At 38.8% G+C, this 26,545-nt stretch overlaps 1 protein-coding gene across 1 annotated transcript; it reads left to right on the plus strand.

Moving 5' to 3' along the window:
- Positions 1-111: 111 nt before the first annotated feature.
- On the plus strand, positions 112-26,545 carry MEP1B (meprin A subunit beta). The gene is made up of 15 exons (XM_085220968.1): positions 112-228; positions 3,684-3,702; positions 3,888-3,938; positions 4,027-4,070; positions 5,076-5,154; positions 6,759-6,876; positions 10,449-10,627; positions 12,030-12,248; positions 15,562-15,714; positions 16,788-17,003; positions 18,907-19,374; positions 22,225-22,407; positions 22,899-23,391; positions 25,747-25,960; positions 26,351-26,545. The coding sequence occupies exons 1-15, from the start codon at positions 169-171 to the stop codon at positions 26,366-26,368; spliced, it is 2,514 nt and encodes an 837-aa protein (XP_085077094.1). The 5' UTR covers positions 112-168; the 3' UTR covers positions 26,369-26,545.

Here is a 26,545-nt window from a genome sequence, read left to right on the forward strand (position 1 = left end):
TAGTTGCCCTAGTGCAGTTATGATGGACTTCACTTTTAAGACAATGTAAAGGTAGGGAAGTTAATCGTTGATGAAAGGACAAAGGTTTTGGTTTATGATATTTACTGTTTTAAATACCAAGTTGGTCTCAATTCTATCAGTTCAGCTGTTTGCTGACTGGATAAAAACATGGACTGGCTTTCTGTGCTTGTGCTCCTAAGTTGTCTTCTTCAGGTGGTCTGGAATCAGGTAAGAAAGCAAATAGTGCATTTTCTTTGTGTACTCAAATAAGCAATACAGATTGATAAGAGTTTGGGAGGAAAAGACTTAAGTATATGATTGTTCCAAAATTAGAATTCTGTTTCTTCTGTGTGGAGAAGAAACAAAGATTTCTGTTTTCCTTGAGCCGCTGCTCTTAATAGGCTTGGGTATGCATTGGAAGAGCATACCTTATGTTCCTTGTCTAAGCAGAATTTCACTAATATTCAAAGTAATATTACCAGAGTTGTAAATGCAGAGTTAGAACCAAGATAAATATTAAAAAGTATTTTGCTATTCCATTCTGAATGGAATTTATTTATTTGCTATAACTTGATGTATTTTACATTGAAACCGATATCTTTTTAGCCACTGGGTGTACTTTTTAAATGGTGGTTTTCTGTACATCCAGTCCAGCTAAACTATTACTAAAAAATAACAGCAGATTTTGAGATTTTGTACTTCGCGTCTTTTCTACAGAAATGTAATATTTTGCTGCTCTTATGATAATTCATTGTTGAGGCCAGATATTTGAGTGATATACAGTATAATTAATTTGGAGAACAAAAACCAGTGAGTTGTTTATGCTCACTTCTCTTTTAAGTTCATAATGGCTTTGGGGTAACTTACAGAGTAAGGTATTACTTCAAGTGAAACAATCTTACCTATTTTAATTAACACAATTTAGCTGTCTGATTCTGGGAATCCAGGTGCAAAATCTTACCGCAGCAGTCGTAGTCTGTCCCTCTCATACATTCATACACAGCTCATACAGTACATCACCTCTCTAAGTTAGAAGCTCAGACCCAAGCCCCCAACTTTCCTATTGCTCTCCTGTATCCCCCAAGTCCTGTACTCCATTCCTATTTCCTCTGTCCATCACAAGTCCCTCTTCCCCTGTTCTGAAACTTTTGGAGACTCAATCCTCAGCTTTGTTTAGATTCCTCTACAGGCATTTGTAAAGCATGTAACTAGTGGTGCAGACAGCTACCAACATCTACAAGTTATCTCTCCTCAAGCTGACTCCCAGTAACTAGCTCCTGTGTGAGAGGGGGTGTCTTCAGCACAGCAGGGCTACTAAGTTGATTTCCATGTTCATTGTGGCCAGGAAGATCTTTTCATATTTCTGATGCTACTATCAAGAGTTATGTAGTCTGAAGGAAACACCAGTAAGTTAGGGGTTCTCATCCAAACTGGTTGACCATACTCCAGACTATGTCTGTGGTGAGACCGGAAAGTTTTTAGTGGGTGATTCATCACATCTTTGAATAGAAGCTCAGTGAGGTCTGTCATCTTTTAGAAATGCCAGGATGTTGTGATTGTTCTATACCTATCTTAGAGACAGATTAATGTTGTATGCAATAACTCATTTATTTCTCCACCGATTACCACTAATACCTAATTTTTACAACTGGAATAGATGAAATGCTTTTCCTGCCTATTTGAGGAGTACGTGAATTATAAGTCAATTAAACGTGCCGGCAAGCCATGGTTTGACCAACCTCCAGTGTAACTTAATTCACGAGTCATGTTGTCTGCCAAAGTTAGGCACTAATATTATAAGTGTTTCAGGAAAAAAAAAAACATTTGGTGTAGATGTATATAAGTAGCTTTGGTTAGATTAAATCAGTTTCCTCATTGGAATAACTCATAGGTGTACTTCCCCTTTATGTGCCTGTGAAATGTAAATCTTAGTTGTTTGCAAAATTTTCAGAGGCTAGAAATTCAACAAATGGGTCTCAGCTGTCAGACTGGTGCTAAGACTGAAGCTGTTGCTACTTGAACAAGTAATACACAGATACTTCTTTAGTAATGGAATAATTTACTACTGAGATTCACATGACTAAAGGCCTAATTTTGTTCCAAAATAAGTAAGAAGGAATGATGAAAAGAATTCCTTCTATGTAAAACATTCAATGACAATTTTCAGTTCCAGGACCAGCCTGGATTTCAATTGATTGCTTTTCTTTAGTAATGGATTTATACTTTGTTTTAAACACATTAGATACTGCTGTGCTTAGCTACACTGATTTCTGTTTATGAGCTCTGAATGCAGATAAAGGAGCATTTTTCATGAGCTAGCCAATTTTTACCTTTAGCATAGTTATGTTTTCTGATTAGATATGAGAACGTAGAAATTCATAATTACTGAAACTATAAAAATGTTTGCCCTCCATTAATGGCTAAGGCTGTTCAGCATAGAATCATAGAATCATAGAGTATTAGATACATACATAGATAGATAGATACATAGAATATATTGTGTTGGAAGGGACCTTAACACTCATCTAGCTCCAACCCCCCTGCCATGTGTAGGGCTGCCCCCCAGCTCAGCTGCCCAGGTCTTCATCCGACCTGGCCTTGAGCATCTCCAGGGATGGGGCACTACAGCTTCTCTGGGCAGCTGTGCCAGCACCTCACTGCTCCATTAGCATTCTTTAATAGAAGAGAAAATCTGATTTTAACTTTTTAATATTGGAAGCTTTAATTCTGATTTTTTTTTTTTCCTCTCACATTAACAAAATACTGGTGGAAGAGTAGAAATTAAAAACCAAATAAATTCTTGAAGACATGTATTACATACTGAGTAATTTCAGCTTGTTTTACAAGCTCCATTTTCATTTCAAGTTTTGAGTACATGGACTGGAAACTGTTTTGTGGATACCTTGTGATAAAGGAAGGTAATGTAATAAAGGACATAAAGGCAATAAAACTTTAGAACATAAGACAAGACTATTGACACTATGGATTTACAGGGGATTTGTTCCCCAAATACTGCTTTACAATTGAAAGTTAGGCATGCCTTCCATAGGTTCTGTACAGTATTTTACTAGTAGCAATATTTGTTTTCATAGAAGTACTAGGTTGTGAAAATTTTACAGGAGCAGTACTGGTTGACTTGCATGTTGGGCAGCCTGGCATGGAGTGGGCAAAAAGCTGAAACAAGTTGTACAATCAACAAATATACAGATGATATAAATATATCCAGGAGTTTAGCTGATGTAATTATTATACTAGAGTAGGAAACAAGGACACTCACCCTATCCTGGGTTCAGCATAATAGACTCCAGTTGGAGCAGATCTCCAGAGGAGATCCTTCCCCATTGGCAGTCAGCTCTTAAATGGGCCTAGGAGAGGTGGAGCCAGGCTCCACCCCTTCCTGCAGCACAGGTGAATTGCCTTCACCTGTGTGCCGTGGTTGACTCATTGCTCGCCTCAGGTGATCAATCAGAGGTTCAGGCTGTGATTCAGCAGCCCTATACACAAGCAAATGAGTATTTGTAGTTAAATGAGAAGACAGTGGGTCCAATCAGTCCAATACAAGCAATGTGATAAATACTGTTATTTGAGCATAAATGCATCTCTAGTACTGTAGAGAGAATAATGCTAGCTGCATTTCATTGAGTGCCTTTCTAATAATATATCTTTTTCTTTCTTCTCCCCAGCCTGCTCTGGAAACTACTGGTGAGTTCTGTTTAGAGATCAATTTGTATGCATAGGAAGCAGTCAACAAAAACAGCTGCTCATAAACATTGCTAGGACAGACACAGATTTATAATTACTGTTATTGTTATTGCATTAATTTTCACACATCATAAAGATAACAGCAAGAGCTCATGTCCTACCTCACTTGTCTTTTTATTTTTCAGAAGTAGACATAGATGGAGGAATTGATCAAGACATCTTTGACATCAATGAAGGTTTTTTCTTTTAATTCAGTTTCTCTTTTTCCTGTTGGTAGCTGTAGATCAATATAATAACTGCATGTTAATTTCCTCTTCTCTTTAGCTCTAGGACTGGGCCTTTTTGAGGGAGACATCAAACTTGATGGGGTGAGTTTGAATATAAAATATAAAACCAGAACTGTGTCACTGACTCATACAATGTAAAGTATTAGTGGTGTGAAATATGACTGATGCATCCTGCTCAGACTAACAATAAATGCTGTTTATGTTACGATAAACTGAAAATGTTTGGAGATACGTTTCTACAAAATGTCATAAGCAATGAAGGACTCGGGTGCATTTACAGAAACATTATCCAGAATAAGGTCAGTTTAGTCAGTAGATCAATATCATTAGCATCTTGTTTTCTTTGCAGTGGGTCTTATATTTGTACTTTTAGCATATTCAGCAGCACAAATCACATCCAGACAGGGTTATGTAAAACATCCTTAATTTATCTGCAGAATATGCATGTAAATTAGGAGCCAATTAACTTTATGGACCAGTGCTGCAAAACTTTCATTGTGTAAATAGATAAACCAAAACCAATGGAAAATTAGACCTGTGAGTATAACCACATTTAAAACATCTGTCCCCTATGCCTGTTCAATCAATAAGAATAAAAAGTATTCACATAGCCAGTTACATCTCAAAGATATGTAGTAGAAGCCCAAGAAATTGTCTTGTGCCCCTGAAAGTCAGTATGGTTTCTCTTTTCCTTTTTGGTGAACTGCTTATGCTTGGGCATGTCAATGGAAGCAAGGAAAGCATTTGTTAATGGCATAGGAGCAAGCCTTTGCATTATGAAAAATCAGAATTATTGATGTTTGTGCACATCTCAGGACTTTGGAACTTCATGCTTTCCAGTAGCTGAAGCTGTCCTCGAATATGCATCAAAATCTGTATGGAGAAAATGCTGCAGAAATGGGAGACGGCTAGAAATGTGTTTCACTACAAACCCAAGCCATAGGCCTTTCTGTGATCTTCATATCTTTCTTTGATTTCTTACCTTTCTTATATGAACTCATAAGAAACGTAACATTAGCAGTATCTTAGTCTTTGACCCCAGATCAGTTTTTACAGAAAACTGCATAGTTTTACTTTCTTTCTCAGATGCAAGAACGAAACTCCATCATTGGTGACGAATATCGCTGGCCCCATGTCGTCCCCTATGTCCTTGATGATAGCCTGGGTACAGTATTTGTCCTTGTCAATGTCTGTATGTCACCTTGATTGAAATGTTGATTAAGGATCAGTAAAGATCTGTGTCATCCTTTCCTCTTCCTTCTGCCATGCTGTTAGTCTAGAGCAGGCCATTTCCCCCAACAGGATTTGATCTGAGTATGCACTAGCAGGATATCTCATTGTGGTCTTGGTCCCACCTTGGGGTCCCACCTCCTATCTGGATGCTCTTAACCTGACATGGTAGTGACCCAGCAGATTGGTTTGCTTTGAAAAGCATATGTCCAAGACATGAAACTGTAGTAAGATGAAGAAATAAAATGACACTGATGATCTTATTAAAACCAGGCAGCTTACTTGGCTGTTTACACCACCTAGAGCACTGTAGGCAAACTGACATTCTGGGTTGTAATGCAGTTTGCAGTGGCACACTGCTGAGTGCCCTGTTGTGGGGTCGGGCTGCTCTCCATCCTTTCAGGTACAACCAGCTGTGGCTTTGCATGTCAGAGGGGAGTGGTGAAAGAGGGAATTCAAGTTCTCAGAATCACAAAATTGTAGAGTTGGAAGGGAGTTCTGGAAATCATCTAGTCCAACCCTCTAGTAAAGCAGATTCACTACAGTACATTGCACAGGAGCGGGTCCAGGCAGGCTGTGAATATCTCCAGAGAAGGAGACATCACACCTCTCTGGGCACCCTGTTCTACTGCTCTGTCACCCTCATAGCACAGAGATTCTTTCTCACAGTCGTGGTTTTCACTGCATATGAGGAGACTGTGGGAGGGAGGGAAGATTTAGGGTGGGTGTCGGGGAAGTTCTTTACTATGAGAGTGGTGAGGTGCTGGAACAGGCTGCCCAGAGAGGCTGTGGATGCCCCGTCCCTGGAGGTGTTCAAGGCCAAGTTGGATGGGGCCCTGGGCAGCCTGGTCTAGTATTAAATGGGAAGGTTGGTGGCCCTGCCTGTGGCAGGGGGGTTGGAGATTCATGGTCCTTGAGGTCCCTTCCACCCGGGCTATTCTGTGATTCTGTGGTTCTGAGACTATGCCCTCACAGTGTGAGGTCATTTTTCTGGTCTATGACATGAAAAAAAATTACTCATCCCCAGTTTAGGCTAGGATCTAAGATAGTAAAGAATTGAAACCACATAAATTGCTCAGAGTAGATAAGCTAGACATATAGTTAGTATGTTCAAATCCCAGAGAGTTTCTGTGAGAGATGTGTAGCCTACAGTTAGCCCTAGGTGATATCTGATGTCATCATTCACTGTTTACTTAATTCATGTTCAGGAAAATCTCAGTGAAGTAAGTGGAAAAAAATTACAAAATGAAGAACCGTATATTGTGTATTATATACTCACCATGTTGTGTTTAAACATATATATTACAGAAAAATTACACAGAAACAGAACCAGGGGAAGATAAAATGTCACAAGAGCATAATTTGATGGTTTCTAGGCCCCTACATAGGTCTTAATCCAGCAAAAAGTTTGTTTATTTTGATTAAAGATTGCTGGAGCAAGACCCACCCTTAAGGTATGGACCCTTTGGACTTGCTCTGTACAGGTAACAGTACAAACCTAGTGGCTCAACACTGACAAAAACACTGTTTACACTGCAGAAGTTAATGCGAAGGGAGTCATCCTCAAGGCTTTTGAACAGTACCGACTCAAAACCTGTATTGACTTCAAACCTTGGGAAGGAGAGGAGAATTACATATCTGTGTTCAAAGGAAGTGGGTAAGAGGAGAAGTATAAAATAATTCTCATCTTTTTTTGGCTACAGACTGTATTCATGTCCAACATTCTCCCTAAAACTCATCTATCTGACTGCAATTCTCTGGTTTTCTTTGTGTCCATTTTCTGTTTTTCTGTTTTTTTTGTTGTTGTTGTCTGTTTTTTGTTTTTGTTTTTTATCTAGAAAATGTAGTATTTTCCAAAGCAAGTATTACATAGTAGTAATTAACAATTTCTCACTCATACTTGTTTCTAAATGTAATAAGTAATCAGATCCTTGAAGAGGAGAAGATCTGAAACAAGCCCTTTAATTTCTTGACTGATCTTTGGCTTATGGAATGTCACTTTCATGTAATCATAGTAAGCATACCTTAGGTTTTAGGAAAAAAAAAATCCCATTGGAAATGTGATAGGTTTAACTGTGGGACACTGCATTTGCTTCACTGTAACAAATTGAACTGCATTTAAACAATGTCACATAAGCAGCCAGATTATTTTTCAGTGTTGCCTAGACTGAGACATTACACTGAGATTTCTTTTTATCTGTTTCTATTAGTAGTTATGCTATTTCACCTTAGTTTTCACAAAATAATGTTCTAAGAAAAAAATCAAAATTGCACCAGCTGCTTCCCTTTCTAAGACAGTCTTTATCAAAACAGTGTAACAGAACAGATATGTTCTGCACACCACACTGTCCCATTTCTCTCCTGTTAGAAAAGGAGACCAGGGAAATCTCGATAGCATGGTGAGGAAATTTACCTTCAGAAAATGATTACCTGATATGAGAAAATGCATTCATAAATGGGAAAAGATTGTCTGCTAATAGAAATGCTTCCTATTCCTTTTAGCTTGTTCTGAGATATTTATATTAGATAATTGTTTCAAAAGCTCTTCATTCTCTGACTCTGTATTTTCTACTCTTTGTGCTGTGTACCTGACATTGAACTCAACCCTAAAAGATGTGTAAGTGGAGACATAGAAAGTAATGCATTTTCCTAGTGTCTGTGAACCAAATGGAAAACTCAAGGTGAAAAATGCATAAAGCAGCCCATTTCCACTCTTCTGTTTCTGGATTTCTCCTTATTAGCTAGAACTCCAGAAGCTGCAGGAGAACTCAGTCCAGAGGGCATAGTGCACACAGAAGTGCAAAGTTCCTGGCAGCCCCAACTGTATTCATAACATTTTATGGCACCAACAAAAAGTCAAATTGTCTTTGCATTTCTGATTTGATTTGCATTTCTGAAACATACAGAAGATGATGAGGGAACTTTATTTCAAAAAACGAAAAAACCTTCTGACTAGTAGGCCAAAATTGTCTGAATTATCTTTTTGAACTCAAAGTTAGTCACAAAGGAAATCAGCTATCAGTTTGTTGGCTGCCCTGTATAAAAACAACCTTCTAGTCTCTGGTGAATGTACACAGTGCTATCAAACCCCAAGGAAAGAGCCCTCTCCCTGTCCCTGTAGTTTATTTAACACATGCCAGGGCTTGGCTACCACTCTACTATATTCACAAATACATATATCACTAAGCAAGTAGAAACTAACTCAAGTCCACACATTTGCAGCAGGGGTTAGACTGAAAATCTGTTTAAAGACCTCTTCTTTCCTCCAGTTCCTACAATAAGCAAAATATCTGAGAAACATTTGTGAATGACAGAAGTACAAGAGCATCAGAAGTGGCACATAACTGCAAAGCTCATCTAGCAGTCTGGAAAGTGCCATTGCTACCTTTCTCATGAAGGACATGGCTCATTCACCAGGAAAACTGGCATGGCATGGTAGTCAAATAGTTAGCAGACCAGAGAGGACCAACCCTGTATCATATATTTTCAGATGGGAAACAACGTTTTCATGGAGCATTCCTAGGAGGTCACTTTGGCACTGTGGCATAAGGCAAAAGGTGATCTGTGATACTATAAACAGTAATTTGCTAGCAGGATGTGAGTATAAAAACAAGCCTGGAAAAACTGCTGGCTCTTTGAGAACAGCATTGCTACTGATGGCGTGTGTCTCCTTATGGTCTGCCTTCCAAAAAGCAGACTGGTGAGATTAGTGAGAACAAATACTTCCCCACAACTCTAACCTCTGATGGAGCAACAAACAGAGCAGAAAGCACTGAATCAACAGAGACATAACATGGGAAGAAGCTGGGATTTTTTTCCATTTTTGTCCCTCCCTACAGAAAGACATCATTAATACGTGGTGTCTCCAGTTGTCCTTGTCCCACTCACATGGCTTTATTCTCAGCACTGAGTGACACAGAGTGTGCATTTACTCCCTCTGCGGTTGAAGAATGATGGTGTCATAGGCAATTGGCAGAATGAAGGCAAAGGGAAGTCCAACCCACTGGTGTTTGAATATTGATTTTACCAAGTGTCCAGGGTGTGCTTGTAGCCTGCTGTGCTCTACACAGCAGCCATGAAGCCAGAGGCACCTGCTGTGGTATGAAGTATTCCCAGAACTATAATGGACTTCTTAGACTTTTGTACAGCCAGAAAAAGCAGCATAATCAATATGAGGCCTTGCTCAAGGGAAGCCAGTGAAATTATGGAAGCTGTATGGCTCCCTCCTAGGCCCCATGCTGTAATTTTAATGAGTAATCAATAGCTAAGGCTTGTACTACTTTTTAGAAAGCGAAATCCTGTGGAATATGCTTCACTAATAAGTTGCAGGGTCCTACCGTGCCTGGTATGCTTGCTTTTTACATTTCTGGGGTGATAGAACTGCAAATCCTATGGAGTATTTTGTGCCTGATTAATTTTATGGACTTCATTGGGTAAGTGTTGATTTATTTGCTGTGTAAAACATCAATTTAAATGTGCTTGCTAGTTTGTGGACATGGGGTGCCATTTTATTGGTTTGTGCAGATAGCTCACAGAATTTTTTTATTCTTTAATAAAATCTTCCAGTATAGCTGCAGTTCGGCACTGCCTTGTGAGTGTATGCAGGCAGCAACTGCCCTAGAACTACCTCTCACAAATAGCTGGAAAGAAAAGAGATAAACAAAAGCCCTCTCAGACGTACTAGACTTTCAGAGTACAGTCCCCAGGGGTGGACCTGACCTAGCAGTCACAAGCTGTCACCAATGCAAAAGACCAAAATAGTATGGGGAGGTGGTTGTGATGGTTGAGATGAGAAGTGGCAAGGCAATGGTTTGTCTGGCACTAAGGCACGTCCAAAGTATGCTCACAGATAGCCATGGTGATCTAGCCAAGGAGCAGCAACTTGTTAGTTTGCAGTAAATCTTAGGTCTTAAATCATGTGCCCATAATCTTTTCTTTTTTTTTTTTTTTTTTTTTTTTTTTCATAAATGGTTCAACTTTTTTTCTGCTAAAGAAAACCCGTTAAAAAAAAATCTATCTGGAGTGGGAGAACTGCTTACTCATTGAAGCAGAGTTTCATATGGGAGGAAAGGATCCAATAATGAGCGGATCAATGAAAAAACACTCATAGCAGAATGTATCTCTAGTGCTCAAAGAAAGGCCTGTTGAACAGGCTCATTCTGGATTTATCATGGCATGGCGGGGGCATGTACTTCACAGATTTGTCTGCCAATCTTATTTCCATATTAGTTGCTGGTCCTCAGTGGGAAACCGGAAGCAGGGCTTGCAGCAGCTCTCCATTGGAGCCAACTGTGACAGGATTGCAACAGTTGAGCACGAATTCCTTCATGCGCTGGGCTTCTGGCATGAGCAGTCACGGTCTGATCGAGATGACTACGTGTCCATCATCTGGGACAGGATTCAGACCGGTCAGTCACTCTCCTGATTTCTCACTCGGGCTCTGGTATGACATGTTTTGGGTAGGGAACATCTCTTTCAGACATACTCCCATCGCTCAAAGATTCCTTCACCTTGAAATAAATTCAAGTTCACCATATCAATAAACAAAACATCAAGTGGCATCTGTTTGGGATGGACAGCCTTGTTTGTTGTCTTTGTCATTATTACTCATGTCACAGCAGTTCCTAGAGGCTTAACTGGAGATCTGACTCCTGTCGTGTTAAGTACTGCACAGCCCAGCAACAGAAAAGAGTAACTTGGTTTGTTTTAATGAATACACTAAACTCACTAATTACTATGGGAGCCTGTAAAAGTAATTAAAAATAATCCCACCCTACAAAACCCAGTGCAACCAAAGCCAGCAGAAAATCTGAAGGGAAGATCTTTCTCCTGAGAGAGGGCTCACAGGCCAGAGACCTCTTTTGGTGTCCCCATCACACAAGCTATTATTGTGGCAACATGGCTTCCAAGTGCAAGCACTGGCATATTTGTCACAAGCCTGACTGTGGCAGAAGGTTCCTCAGAGTTGGGATCGATGTCTGCTTCTTCAGCATACTGTAATCCTCCATAGTCCCTACACAGTTTGAAAACAAGAGTGTGTGCCCAGACATGGTACTGGCCTGGTGCAGGTACACACTCAGCACCAGACAGTAATTAAATCTTATGCATCCGTATTTAGTTCTGATCAGTAGCCAGGTGCACACACAAGTATATATTGCAGAAAATGACTTAGAGTCTTTGATTTCCATTATACTTTGCTGACTTCTTAAAAACAAGTTATGCTATCATTAGCCACTTGAAACTGCTGCAGCTTTTTTACGCTGACTGGAGTATAGCTCCTGCATTTTGGCTAATCATCATTTACAACATTTATAACTTTGCCTGTCTTTAGAGTTAATACTGCCTTTCACTGATTCTTCACAAAATATCTATAAAATTAAAATTTGAATGTTTACCTAACTCCAATTTAAACTTCTTAGAAATGACCAGCAATCGAAAATTCGGAGAATATGGATTAGAAATAAAAAGGCATTCCTGCAGGTGCTTAACTTCAGCACTGAAATGGTATGTCCGCTTTGGGGTATCACAAGACCATCACAGTTTATGAGTAGATTCATGGTGAAAAGATTTCTGATAGGAGAAAGGAAAAAGGACTTAATGCAGCAGAAGTCATCGTGTTATGTTCTGATGGCTGAAAGAAGCAGCTAAATAAATTTAGGCTAGGAATAAAATACCTTTATAGAACAATTACACAAAAATGATTACCAAAAAGTACTTAAGGTTCTAAAAGATTCTCTTTTACTTTAAGCCTGTATCTCCAAGATTGGTTGTCTTTTTGAAAATAAACAATCTTTTACTTTTCCTTTTCAGGTAGAGAGCATAATTTCAATAAATACGATGATAAAACATCAGACTCTCTGAATGTTCCCTATGACTATACATCTGTGATGCACTACAGCAAAACTGCTTTCAGGAATGGAACTGAACCAACCATCGTAACAAACATACCGTACTTCATGGATGTAATAGGACAGAGGATGGATTTCAGTGATTATGATCTCCAGAAACTGAATCAGCTGTACAATTGCTGTAAGTTTCTCCATTTGTTTTACATTCTTTGCTTCTTATCTTATCATCCAGCCTCAAGTAAAAAGATATATGTGAATATATTTGGAGAAACGAATTGTGTTAAAAACACCAGAAAAAATGGTACAGCTAGAAATAATATAGCCCTCCTGCAGAAACACTGCTGTGTAGCAGAGCTTTCTATGCAATTTTATTTGACCTTTAGTTAAAAATCAGCTTTGCTCAGTAGATGATTTTTGTTCATCCCTTGGGTGGCTGTTTAAAATGTGTGCTTCTACACCAAGCTTTTTGTTTCTCCCCCTGCATTATTCCACAGTGGCTACTCTACAGAACTGAGTGTCTTTGCTGTGGCTCTCATACCTGCTCTGCACTCATACAGTCTGTCAGACAGAGCTTGTTCATGCAAACAAATGATGGATGCTGTTATAAAGAAAATGCGAGCCTTTAAAATTTTTGGTTTCCATTTCAAACCCAGCCTACTAGCAAAGTGATTGAAACAGTTGCTTTGCTCATATGGAATTCATTCTAGAATGTTGAATAAAAACAGGGGCCCCGGGGAATATAATTATGTAATTGTGACTATCAGATGTGTCCTGGCACTCAGATGATACTTTTACTTCACTGCCTCAGTATACCAAGTAGAGTGTAAGATCTTACATCACATTTTAAACCTCATTGTAAGTATACTTTAAATAACAATCAAACCCGTTTATTGAAACAGTGTCTTTAATGAGTATATGATTCTGATAAAGGTACTTATCTTCACGTGGGTCTAACATGAACACACATGCAGCTTTAACTTCCAGCATTTGACACACAGTCAATTAGCTCTTATGTAAGTGCTTAAAGCTAAGGATGTCTTTAACAGCAGACAGGGTAATCTTAATCTCCATTATCTTATATACTTTCCATCATTCTCATGCAGTATATAAATACTTCTTGACTTTATTCTTACCCAACAGTCATGTTTGCTCAGCAAAATAAACCCCATTCATGCTGAAATAGGTGATGAAACTCCCACCACAGGGCAATCAGAATTTCCCCTACTCCCTGCTCTGTCTCTTGGCGTAGCAGGGGCTGTATCATATTTGCAGAGCCATAAGTGGTTGTCAGATAATTCACTGTTTGCCCAAGTGGCTCCTGTACCAGGGAGAAGAGGTGCTTCACAGGTCCCAGCCCTCAGCTGCTGAATGACCCTTTCAGGTTACAGGAAGGACCAAGAATGACAAACATGCTTTGGGTTGCAGATGTCCTCACAGATGTATCAAAAAACTGTTTTTATTGCTGAGCAGAACTTAAGAAAGGCTTTAACGTGAATTCCTGCTGAAAATCTGTGGGGTTAGGAATTGATGATTAAAATTGGAAACTTAAAAAATAAAATAAAATAAAATCCCAAACCAAAATAAGCAACTAACAGCATAAGAATTTCTGACTGCTACTTTAGTTCTGCTCTGGTTTCTTCTTCAGCACTATTTTCCAGGCCATATAATAAATATAGATTGCAGTATATTTTCCCTTTCCAGCATATTTTCTAATATAACTGGCCATGAGTTTCCTCATTCACTGGAAGTTAGGATTCAGCAGTCATGCTCCTCATACTGCCATCCACTAGCTTTTCATTAAGCAGTGAGAAACTACCTGGCATTTGGTGCAGATGGAGTTCAAAACCCCCAACTCCTGTCTCACTATTTAATCTAAGAAATAGATTGTATGCTATTGGGTCTTGTTTTTCTCTCTTCTTGTCCTTCAGTTTTATATGCCAGCACTTTTTAACAGCTTTCCCGTTTGGACAAACTGATTTCATATCTTGCTTTATGCTTTGATTGCAAAGAGTTCTTTCATCATCCCCTTTTTTCCCTTACTTTTTTGCTAACATTCTTTTTTTTTTTTTTAATTTTCTCTAACTATCAATAGAACAACTTCTGTGAAAATCTTTTCTTGTTTTTTTACAACATCATACAAATATCATGTCTTAAAAGGTATGAATTATACAACACTTCCCTGAGCTAGGCTCACTGAAGCATTTAGCATGCTACTGAGGTTGATTTTTGTGATACTCAAGGTTCTTTTTATTAGTGCAATGAAACTTTTAAAACTGTCTCAATATTTTATACATAGGTTTAGAAGCAATAATCAGAAAGCATTTTATTAACAGTTGTTTTCAAGTCATGGTTGGTGTTGCAGAGAGCTCAGATCTAGTACAACAGGAAACAAATCTAAGAATAGGCATAAACCTGGATTTATTACTTCTTTTGTTAACTTCTGACTTGTTAATATGAAAACCAGATCTTCAGAGTTTTTATGAGGTGAGATATCCACTGGTTTCAAATGTATCTTTGCCAAATGTGTTTTCAATTCAGCATTTTGAAAATCAAGCAGAATGAGCAAATACTGCAGTCAAATTGCTGCTGTGCTGTATTTCAAAGTTGGTGCTCCAGTAGATGGTCTGGTGAAACTTTTTCAAAAGCTCTAAATATGTGTGAACTATACGTGATGTAAGCCTAAAGAAAGCAGAGGAATGAATGGGAAATCCTCAGGCCTTTTGGCTGTGTGAAGTTTGGTAGGTCAGGGCTGGTGTCAGTGTTCCTTTTGTAAACAAAATATAATTAGAAGGGACCTTATAATGTTGGAAGGGACCTTAAAGATTATTTGGTTCTAATTCCCCTTGCAATGGGCAGGGCTGTTCCCTACCAGCTCAGCTGCCCAGAGCCCCGTCCAACCTGGTCTTGAGCATCTCCAGGGATGGGGCACCCACAGCTTTTCCTGGCAGCTGTATCAGTGTCTCACCATCCTCTGAGTATAGAATTTCTTTCCAACATCTAACGTAGATCTCCTGACTTTTAGTTAAAAGCCATTTGCCCTTGTCCTGTCACTATCAGACCATGTAAAAATTTGGTTTTCCTCCTGCTTGTAAGCTCTGGCTGCAATAACGTTTTCCCAGAGCCTTTTTTTCTCGAGATTAAGCAAGCCCAACCCCCTTCTTTTCTTCATAGGAGAGGTACTCCAGCCCTCTGATCATCTTTGTAGCCTCCTCTGGACCCGCTCCAGTCATTTTGCATCTTTCTTGTGCTGGAGACCTCCTTCCTTGTGCTTGTTAAGTGCACAGAGCTGCCCCGATGATGTCTTACTAGTGAGTGTTAACTGCCAAATGCTTTGAGTTCCTGAATGTTATAGATATAAAAGTTGATGGTGTTTGATGTCACTGATTGTTCTGTGTTTGCATTTCTTAGTGTCTCTGCTCTTGACTTTGAATATTTTGTATTAAACATGTGCTTTGTAACAGAGATTCAGAACTTTTTTTTTTTTAATATTGTAGCCTCCTCCTTAAGCTTCATGGACACATGCAGTTTTGAACTTGAAAATATTTGTGGCATGATTCAAAGTCCAGATGATAACAGTGATTGGCAACATTTGTCTCACGTTCCTGCTGGGCCAAATACTGATCACACTAACATGGGAGAATGCGAAGGTATGGGAAAACATTCTCCTTATCTCTTTGGGAAGTATTTTCTGCAAAGGCAAGTCATTTGACTTTGCTCTTGGCCTTGTTCAATGTTTATTTGTTGAAGAACCGCAGTTAACTTTTGAACTAAGCAATATAAAACTGCATGCTTGGGAAAACCAAGTGACACATTCTGTTTTCTGCTTATTTGAGAAGGTTGAGTGTTCTTATCTCTTTTGATCTTCACTAGTCTTAATGTCACATCCTCACAAGAGAATTATGCAAAATGTTCTAAACTACGCATCAGAAATATCAGGCACCTCAGAGATAGTGCTGATTTTCTGAATAATTGCACAGTAATACTTTAGAAAAGACTGGCATTTAGAAATTTCATATATTACCAGAGCTCAGCCGAACAATTTGTTGAGAATCATAGAACCATAAGGTATCCTGAGTTGTTAGGGACCCACAAAGATCACCGAATCTAACTTCTGGCTCCACACGGGACCACCCAAATTCAAACGCTGTGTCTGAGAGCATTGTCCAAGTGCTCCCTAAACTGTGACAGCTCGAGGCTGTGCCCACTGCCCTGGGTAGCCTGTTCCATTTCCACTGCTCTCTGGTTCAGACCCTCTCCCTAACCCCCAGCTGCCCTTCCTGAGAGCACAAATCACTGCTGCCTCTTCACTCCCCTTGTGAGGAACTGTAGGCCACCATGAGGCCTCCCCTCAGCTCCTCTGCTCTGGGCTGAAGAGAATGTAGCTAATTATTTATGAAGCTGTCAAAGAAACTTGTGAGTTCAGGAGCTTACACCAGTCCTCCAAAGAGAATGTCAACCGTGAATTACCAGCACTGCATGAACAGTTCCAAGAGAGCACCCATTGTATGTAAATTGCTAGAGACAAGCAAAAGAGGAAAAAATGTCAAAGGAGAACAGCAATTCTCCCTCTGAAGAATGCAGACAGGTAACAGCCCTCAGTCTGAAGATTTGTATAGGATCTAGTTTACTGTGACCCTAACTTGACTGTATCTTTTAGAACTGTTAAATATGATGTTAAGAATACATATTTTATCACTTGCTTCTCATTTACTTTTGACAGATTCTGGCTATTTCATGCATTTCAACACAAGTGCTGTAGCAGAAGGAAGCACAGCTATTCTGGAGAGCAGAATTCTATATCCCAAAAGAGGCTTCCAATGCTTGCAATTCTATTTCTATAATAGTGGAAGTGAAAGTGACCAGCTCTATGTCTGGGTCAGGGAGTATTCTGATGCCCATCCAAATGGTACTTTGAGACTAATTGAAGAGATAAAAGGTATGGAATAAATAAAGCTGCATTTTGATTTAATCTCTACTCATTATGCTTTTCAATGTACTGGGGGAAAATACTGTAGCAAAGTGACTAATCTCCTAGTTTTATTCTTTATCTTCTTCTCTAACAAAATAATTGAATTTCTGCTGGTGGTGCTATACTTGATGAATCCTCAGTCAGCCATTTTCCTATAATATACTAAATTACAACAAATTAAACTCTTGCATTATCAAGATAGTTCTCTTACCAAAACAGGTAAAATTCCATGAACAGTCATTTTAAGTGTTGTAGAATTGCTGGCATCAACAGCAACAGATGAAGTTGGTCATTAGAATAAATTAAAATAAATAAGAATGAAGTAATAAAGAAATGGAAAATAAAGTACCCTGGAATATCAAAAATTTCAATTAAAAAAAAAAAAAGAAGATAAACACAATTCAACTTAATTTTTAAGGCAAGTTTGCAGTGGCTGAACTGAAATACATGGGCAGCAGGACACAATTTGTATCGTACTTTGAAAAAAATCAGTTTTTGTGCCTTTGGGAGCCTATGGAGCCTTTGGGAGCCCACAGAATGAGCAACAGAGGTCTGCTGATGGACTTAAACTAGAATTGCTGAAGTCACTTAAGATTAAACTATATTCTCAAATATTTAACTATTAGTTGATCTCCATTACAGCTACAAATAATTCAGTCCATTGAATGAATTAGTCTGAGAAGGTTCTTTTGCACAATAGATATAAAGTCTGCTTCTTTTATCTTTTTTTTTTTGCTCTTTAAAGCTCAACTGCTACTCATGACTGTTATCCTTTTCTTTTTTCCACTTATTTCTTCACTTCGATACTTTCATCATCTCATTGAACATGAGTCAGAAATACCAGTCTTGTGTATTATGTTCGCAGTTCAAACAGACATTAGTTAATGCAGAAGTCAATTTAATAGAAGATAGTGGGGTGTTCTTGTTTCTGAATTTATTTTTCCCCTCTCAGTTATAACAACAATAATGAAAAGCAGCGAGAAATTAAGATTCTTATCTGAAATCCATTGTGCTGTTTTTAGAACAGTTAGGAAAGTGAATTCTGTGCTTGGGATTGGCACTGCCTAGTCCAGAAATACAGCTGAAAGTCTGGCCTTCCATTCCGGGGAACATAAGCCAGACAACTAAAAGAATTGTTTTGCTGCATGTACTATTAACAAAGAATGTCCTACTTTCACTTGTCTTAAAAGGCCTTTGTGCAGAATTCTTTGTTTTTGTGCAAACTGCTCTTGGAGTCAAGTGGGATTTACTAGTCAGGCATGTCTAGAGGCGGCATCAGACTTGCACTGGGATTTTGTCACATGTAGTAGGTCTTGCAAATCTCTGGCTTTAATTTTAACTTAGTAGCAGTCATTTGATGGGTGAATAGTGCTTCTGTGGAAGCAAATTTCCGGCAGTGCTAGCACCTTGCGGTGCTAGGGTCCCAGAATTCTCTGCATCTTTTTTTTCTTTTCTTCTTTTCTTTCTTTTTTTCTTCACTTTCAGATACGTTGTTATTCAGTTATAGATACTTGGTGCCAACGTTTTTTTTTTTTATAATATCACAGGTGACAGCCACCTTTGTGCATTTAATTATCACAACTTTTCAACTATTTTAATGTAGTGCTCCTTAAAGCATAAAAGCAAAAGCAGTCTTAGAAACATTAACACTGTTTTCACTCTAATTAAAGAGCTTCTATCTGTATCAAATCTGTTGAAAAATTAAACTGAAAAAATATGATCACGCACTGAAAAGTAACATCTACAAGAGAAATGTTCCATCACTTCAGTGCTGGTGGAGCTCAGAAATTCTTTCATTGGAATAGATTCTGTGGATGTGTACAATGTTTGATTGTACTGCTTACTTAGAAATCCCTACCAATGTTTTCAGGTTCACCTGTGAATTACTGGCAGCTCCATCACGTCTCCTTGAATGTCACGAGTAAATTCCGGGTTGTGTTTCAAGGTGTGAGAGGAACTGGCTTATCAAATGGAGGTCTCTCTATTGATGACATCAACTTGTCAGAAACACAATGTCCTCACCATGTCTGGCACATCAGAAACTTCACGGATCTCCTCAACACAAGTCCTGCAGGGACAGAAGGAAAAATATACAGTCCACCCTTTTACTCTAGCAAAGGATACGCTTTTCAGGTTGGCTTGTATGTAAATGGTACTGATGATAACCCATTTAATTTAGCAATATATTTGCACTTGATTTCTGGAGGAAACGATGATCAGCTGCAGTGGCCCTGTCCATGGCAGCAAGTTACCATGATTCTGCTTGACCAGCATGCTGATATTCGTCAACGGATGTCAAACCAAAGAAGTGTAACAACAGACCCTCTGGAATTATCAGGTTAGTTAAAAGCAGACGTACCATCTAGTATGCTTAAAAACAATCAAACAAAAGCAAACATAAGAAAAAGAGTCAAATTTTCTCATTGTATAAACTAGGGCAGCTTTTTTGTAACTTCTAGAATGGATGATTTCCTTGCAGCAGCAGTATAATTGATCAGACAAGAAAGATTTGAATATATAAGTAAGTTAAACTGGAACCTTTGATTTCAAAGGTAATATTATGCATGAGAAACAGGTGGATCATTCACTCCTAGCATTTCTTCCACAGGATTGTGAGGATGCATTTATATCTGCTTTAATGTGAATGAAAGCCTTCCAGAAGGCTTGAATCAAACAAACAAACAAAACAAAACAAAACAAAACAAAAAAACAACAACCTAAATTAAGCAGTTGATACCGGCTGAAAGTGCAGCTATTAAATACAGATATTAAAAAATCATTGCAAAATGAACAGTGGTGTCAGCGCAAATCACCGGATGGACAAAGTACTGATTTGTGTTACATAATCTGTTCTTGTTCAAGGTGTGACAAGATAAGGAGCAATTGTCCACAATACCTGGGAAAGAAGGCAGTTTAGGTAAAGGTAGAACTCTGAGAAATGGTAGGAATCTCAGTAAGAAATATTAAAATAAAATCCCATATTCACCATTTGATAAAGATTGAATTTAAGCCAAAATGACTTTCTGCATCAAAGGATTTTGCCAAAAGAAACCACCTCCACTACTGAATTTGTGGGCTTTCAGACTATAACATTAATGCAGGAACAAAGGCACTAAAATGTCTATTTCTTGATATATTGAAAAAAAGAAACTTGATTTACATAGGTTGCTCCAAAAGTAGTGCCTCCTATTTATTTCCGTGGAAACTACAATAGATACAAAGAGCACAGTAACATTATTAGATATTGAGCAAATTCTCAGCTACAAAACACTATTTTTCAACATAGTCACCACCATTAGCCATGCACCAGCAATGAAAAAGAGCCTGCATGCCAGGCTCATAGAAATTTGTTCCAGTAGAGGTGACCCACTGTTTTGCAGCTGCTATGACGACATAATTGCTAGGAAAATGTTCCTTATGCACTCCATCTTTCATCAGCCTGAAGAGCTGAAGCCAGAAGGTACCAAATCTGACCTATAGGGTTGGTGTGGTAGGACAGTTCAGCCAAGATTGGCAATGTACTCCATGATCTTCAAACAGGAATGGGGCCTGACATTATTGTACTGCAAGAGAAAATACATCTTTTTCTCTGTCCTGACTCTGGAAGTTCGAGCCTTCAGCTTAGTGTTGTGATGTAGCCATCAGAGCTGATGGTTTGTCCAGGTTCAAGGAAATCCAGAAGGATTGCTCCCTTCCTATCCCAAAAGACAGTGCCTATCACTTTACCTGCTGAGTGCTGCGTCTTGAACATTTTTTTATGGGGAATTCACGTGTCAGTGCCACTCCATGGACTGTGGATTCTGACTTATAGTAGTGACACATCCCCTCACAGGTAACTATGCAATCCATGAAATAGTCACCTTCGGCCTTATATTGGTTGAATAGGTTCTGACAAACTAGTATACAGTGTTCTTCTGTTCCTTGTGAGCATTTGTGGGACCCACTTGGTGCAACCTTGGCAATATTTCAACATTGCCACCATTGTTTCCAACACAATGAAGCTGACATTCAGCTCTGTACACAGTTCCCTGTCATAATTTGCTGATTACATGGATGAGCTGAGGGAGATGCTCTTCATTTTGTGGTATGACAGCTATGCATGGCCATCTGAAACATGGATTGTCAACATGTCACTGTTAACACTGCTGAAAAGCACCAACCACTACTTCACTGTGCTCACATCCACTGTTTGGTCTCCATAAACATTCATCAAGCATCAATGAATTCAATGGATGCAATTTTTTCTGCATGGAGGAATTCAGTTCCACACCTTGCTTCATATGCACTTTCATGTCAGACACCATCCTGCCAGCCTGCCCCTCTGCTGCTGTCTCTCACATGGCAGCAAAATGTAATGAAATATTGGTGGGAAGGTTCAACCTCCAATACCATACCACCAACAATTACTTTCAGAACAGCTCTCATACATTCATTTTTTTAATGACATTTTCTACATGAAAAAAAAGTAGGTATCTAGAAAGATTACCTCTGTATATGAAGGATGATTATGTCAGTTTCCCCATTGATAGTTGGCATTTACCCTGTGCTCTCTGCAGTTGCAGCCACAGCACTCAACTTGTTTCCTTCTCTGATGCTGCGGATTTGCAGTCTGTTTGTGCTCAGACCCTTCTCCCTTGTTCATGTTTTGCTTGTAGCCCCAGATTCCCAAGATAAGCCTTGGAACTACATCTTTCTCTGACCAGCCGAGGTGTTGGAACAAGCAGTTTCTTCTTCCAGTCACATATTTCAATATAGTCAGGCTCAACTCTGAGATTTAGGACAGGGTTTGACGGAGGGGATAATAACAACCTGTGACCAATTGGGTTGTTCAGGTACTCTCTGCCTTCCATCTCTATCAGCAGATGCTCAGTACCTTGGACCAACCCACACAGATCTTCTTTTTCTTGTGTCTCATTAGTGTGGAATCTCAGACCAAAAAAAAAAAAAAAAAAAAAAAAAGACTATTTTAGGCAGGTTCAGCACTGTTTCTACTCCTTGAGTTTCAGGTAATTTATTTCCATCTCCATTATATCCATGAGCAGAGACAGGCAAGGTTGGAACACAGTCTTGGTTGTAGAAAGAGTGCTTAGTATTACATTGCAGCAAAAATTAGATGAGAATGAAGGAGCCCTATTCAGAAAAAAAATCTAGAGTAGTCCCACACTCACATTCAGTTCATTTTTTTCAGATTCCTCACCAAATTATTTTTGGGATAGGCCAGATAAAGTGGGATCAACAGCTTCTTTCCCAAATGGAACTACATTCATGAGAGGTCCAGGCCGTGGAACGAATGCGTTCTTAACTCATCAGAGACTTAGAAGCCGTGACTTTATTAAAGAAGGTGGTGTTTATATTCTTTTAACAATGGAAGGTATGTAAACATTGATGATAGCTAATATTCTTTATAATACAGAAAAGTACATAGTGTCACACAGTAAGTCACCAGTTCTGTAGATATAAATACACATTATGTACTTTACATTATGAGCAATTCAGGTACTACTCATATATCTAAAGTCAAATTATGTATTTAAATAGATGTGTGGGTAGATACATTCTTTTTTTAATCCATTATCTCATAGGTAGGTTAAAATTTAAGTGTATAAAATGATGCTACTCCTGTGCAAATTACTTTGAAAAGAGTACTTTGAATAAAATTGTCTGTTTAAATTTTTTTTAAATTACAAGCACCCTTCCAAAATACATAATGTTCCTGAAAGGTAAGAGAAAAGACTAGTCATTATAGCAGAGGAATGTAAAACAGTTCAAAAATTCTCTGATCTTTACTATTAGAACTTACTAGAATCTAAGATCAAAAAAGATAAAGTAAAAGCCTTGTTTCTTGTGTTTTTTCTCATGCAGATGTATCACATCTAGTATCAGCTCAGCCAAGTGTGTCACCCACCATTGCTGCAAATACTTCTGCTGTCAGTACTGTCAGACCTACCTCTATTGCCACCACCACTACCACCAGGCCCATTGCCACCACCACTATCACCAGGCCCACTGCCACCACCACTACCACCAGGCCCATTGCCACCACCACTACCACAAGGCCCATTGCCACCACCACTACCACCAGGCCCATTGCCACCACCACTGCCACCAGGCCCATTGCCACCACCAGGCCCACCACTACCAGCGAGCCTATTGCCACCAGCAGGCCCACTGCCACCACCAAGCCCACCATCACCACCAGACCCACAGATAGACCTACTGCTACCAAAACACCCATCACAACACCCCTTGTGACCCTGACTGAAGAGCCAGAGATGGATACACCAGAAGCCTGTCCAGACAACCCTTGTGAAAATGATGGTGTCTGCATTATTGTAGATAGAAAAGCAGTGTGCAGGTAACTTTATTTATTCACTCTCAAATCCAATTTTAATTGGAGTGATGAAAGCTTCTAGTAGAATAAGTCTTTGTTTCTAACAAAAGGAAGAGACTATAACTAATTGAGGCAAATATTTCCAGCCACTTACTGCAAGTGACATAAGACCAGCTAGGGCAAAAAAAAATTCCTATCCGCAACACTTGAATATTTTGGTGTACTCTAACTTGCCTGTAAATTATATATAAATATACTTTCTATTTTCAGTAATACATTAGTCCAATGTGATAAAATGAGCTGTGCATCTTCACAGATGTCTCTATAGCAAAATAGTTAAATACAAATGTAGTTGAAACAAAATTCTGATATCAGAAGAAAATACGTTAAGAGTTCCCAGGCAGTGTATTTAGGATAACTTTGTTTTAAAATCTTATATAGAAGCATAGTGTAGTGCAAATCATGATCATGGATTAACAAAGTATAGTCGCTTGTCTTTGAAACCAGTGATGAAGGCTAAGGACCAAAGTGACTGTTTACCCTGCAGGAAAATGTATAACAACTTTAATTTATTCCTCTGTTGATTCATTTATGCAGCCCACCTGGCTGATTAGCATTGTTCCAGCTCTCAAACAAACTCTGAGGCTGAAGATAGTAATAATGTGCTATGAAGCTGTGCCAAGGCAGGTAGACTAGGGGAGTGCTGAGAGGTAAATGTATAAAGGCCAAGAGTAATGAGAGCCATGTATGACTCACTGAGTGTTCTATCTCCCCATTTAGAAACCTTTTAAAAAACAATTCTGCAAAGGGGCTTGTGCAGCACATCAGAAACAGGTCACAAATATCAGAAAATGTCAAGAAGCTGTTCCAAGAAGATGGAAATAAAAGAGTCATGCTGAATGTTATGCTTGATTTTGGAATTATGAAAAGATTTATTTTCTGACATCTCTGGACTATTTGTAGCTCAAGTACTTATGTGACCTACTTTCTATCCTGGAGAAGTGTGTAACCAGCAGTCAGTTTCCGCTCTGACTTTCTATTGGAAAACCAGGGAGGATGTGATACATAAATCTATTTAAGCTTGATCACATTAAATCCCTAAACAGCCTTGCAGTGCACTGCCAATGGATTCATTTTGAGGGCCAAACACAGAGTTCCGAATAAATGATTTAGACAGAAACTATAAAAACAATAACATAAGGAATGACAAGGGTATTGAAAGATAGGTGCAGATGTGAACTCAGAAGTGTTGCCCATAGATGATTTTTTCAGTTAGATCATTCACAATAAATTGTTTGAGCTAATTGTAATGCTGAATAAGGTGAAGGAATCAGGGCTTGGAGGTTGTGTTTAGTGCACAACCAGATTTCTAGAATGATACTCTAGCCTTCTTTTGGGGGAAGGCAGAGACTGCTCAAAGAAGTTCTTAAAATTTGAAAACAAGCCCCTTCTGGCAATGAGAATGTCTGTTCAGAATTTACCAAATCTACTAACAGAGAATTCCTGAGCATGAAAAATGCAATGTGGTGGAGGCATCTTCAGCTATGTATGTCCTAGAATGGTTCTGGTGTGATCAGATCAGTAATGCCTTGAGAGTCTGCCCTGTGCTTTCCACTTCATTTATCTTGCGAGTTCAAATTGCTGCATAAGGTGAGAATTAAGAAGGCAAAGAATACAAGAGGAGTCAGGACAGTGAAGTTTCTTGGAGGGTGATAAATGTGGCTTGATGGGATAAAAGCAGCATAAAGCTTCTGGTCTAGCTCCCCATGGATTTTATTCAATTCCTTCCTATAAAAGCTTTTTTAAACGGACTGAATGAAGATAGAAGAGCTTTGTTTAAAAGCTGAGCATGTCAAAAGGCAAATTTGCATCAGGATATGAGGGCAATTAGTATAGTGGAAGCAACTATTACATGATAGTGGCCTTTGGGACAGGTGTCAGTTTTGCGGAGCAGAAAGTGAGTTTTCTATCAACTGAAGTGCTGTAAACATAAAGGAAAAGCAAGCAGGCAAGTGAACTTGAATTACCCAGAGGGCTTGTGTATTGGTAGCAAAAGACTATTTTGTAGCAGCAGCTGCGGCCAAACATGAAGCAGTCAGAACAATCAGGCTGGAGCTCACGTTTTCTGGCAATAGCTTCCTTCGTTTCTTTCAGAGCAGGGACAACCTGGAAAACAGTGGAAAGCTGAAGAAAGGCACAGTATATCCAGATATGTAAGGAGAGTGGGCCACCCAAGGCAACATTAAAATAGACAACTGTTTTAAGATAACTTCATTATGGTTTGGGAAATAGAAATAGAGCATCAGAGATTAAATATTTTAAGGAGTCCTTTTTATACCTTTGTTTTTAAGTGATACCACATGTCCCTTTACTTTCTAGATGTCCAGCAGGGAATAACTGGTGGTACATGGGGGAAAAATGTGAAAGGAAAGGCACAACTCAAGAAAATACCATAATAGCTGTTTCTTCAACCATAACAGTATTTGTTGTTATGCTTATTGTCACTATCACAACTGTGGTGTTCCTTAAAAAGAAATACAGCAAAGGAGAAGGAAAACAAAAAGAAAAAGTGGAGAGCCTAACTCTTGAAGAAGTAAGTATTTTCCCTTTTTAAAGTAAGTAGTCAAATTCAGTAAGAAGTAGATTGGAGGATGTCAATCAATGTCTTAATCTTGGAAATAGCAAGAATGACGTAGATTAAAGGGACTCACAAGGGCCAGGAGAAATTCACTAAGCTAATTGAAAAGGAATAGCCTTCCAGGGAGCAATTTGAATGTGGTCCTAATATCCGATGTGTGATGACCTGTTGAAGTGCAGTACTTCTTTGCAATGACAGATACTGTCACTGTTAGTTTATGTCCTCCCAATATGTTATTTTGGTTTATTTGAAAGTAATGCTTCTACATTATACATGTATTTCCTTTCCCTGCACACTTGTCTTTTAAGATGTGGGTTTCTTTTTCTTTTTTTTTTCCTCGTTTAGAATAAAACATCCTTCTGAAGATAATGCAATCAAGCATCAAAGACATAAAATGAACATCACTGGAAAACCAAAACTACGTCATCATTCTTCCTGATACTTTTATATCAACTGTCATGATAAAGGTTTGTAAAGTCCGGAAAATAATGCATCCCCTCTGAAAATATGGTTTATAATAAAATACTGTGCTAACATAAA

Source organism: Meleagris gallopavo, chromosome 3 (genome assembly GCF_905368555.1).
Source record: "Meleagris gallopavo chromosome 3, MGAL_WU_HG_1.1, whole genome shotgun sequence".
NCBI classification, from domain to species: domain Eukaryota; kingdom Metazoa; phylum Chordata; class Aves; order Galliformes; family Phasianidae; genus Meleagris; species Meleagris gallopavo.

Excerpts from the sequence above, each read along its gene's own strand:
- MEP1B (XM_085220968.1), top strand. The coding sequence starts at position 169 with ATGGACTGGCTTTCTGTGCTTGTGCTCCTAAGTTGTCTTCTTCAGGTG. Across the intron at positions 5,155-6,758 it reads TGTCCTTGATGATAGCCTGG|AAGTTAATGCGAAGGGAGTC; the intron begins GTACAGTATTTG and ends TTTACACTGCAG. Across the intron at positions 19,375-22,224 it reads AGACCCTCTGGAATTATCAG|ATTCCTCACCAAATTATTTT; the intron begins GTTAGTTAAAAG and ends CATTTTTTTCAG.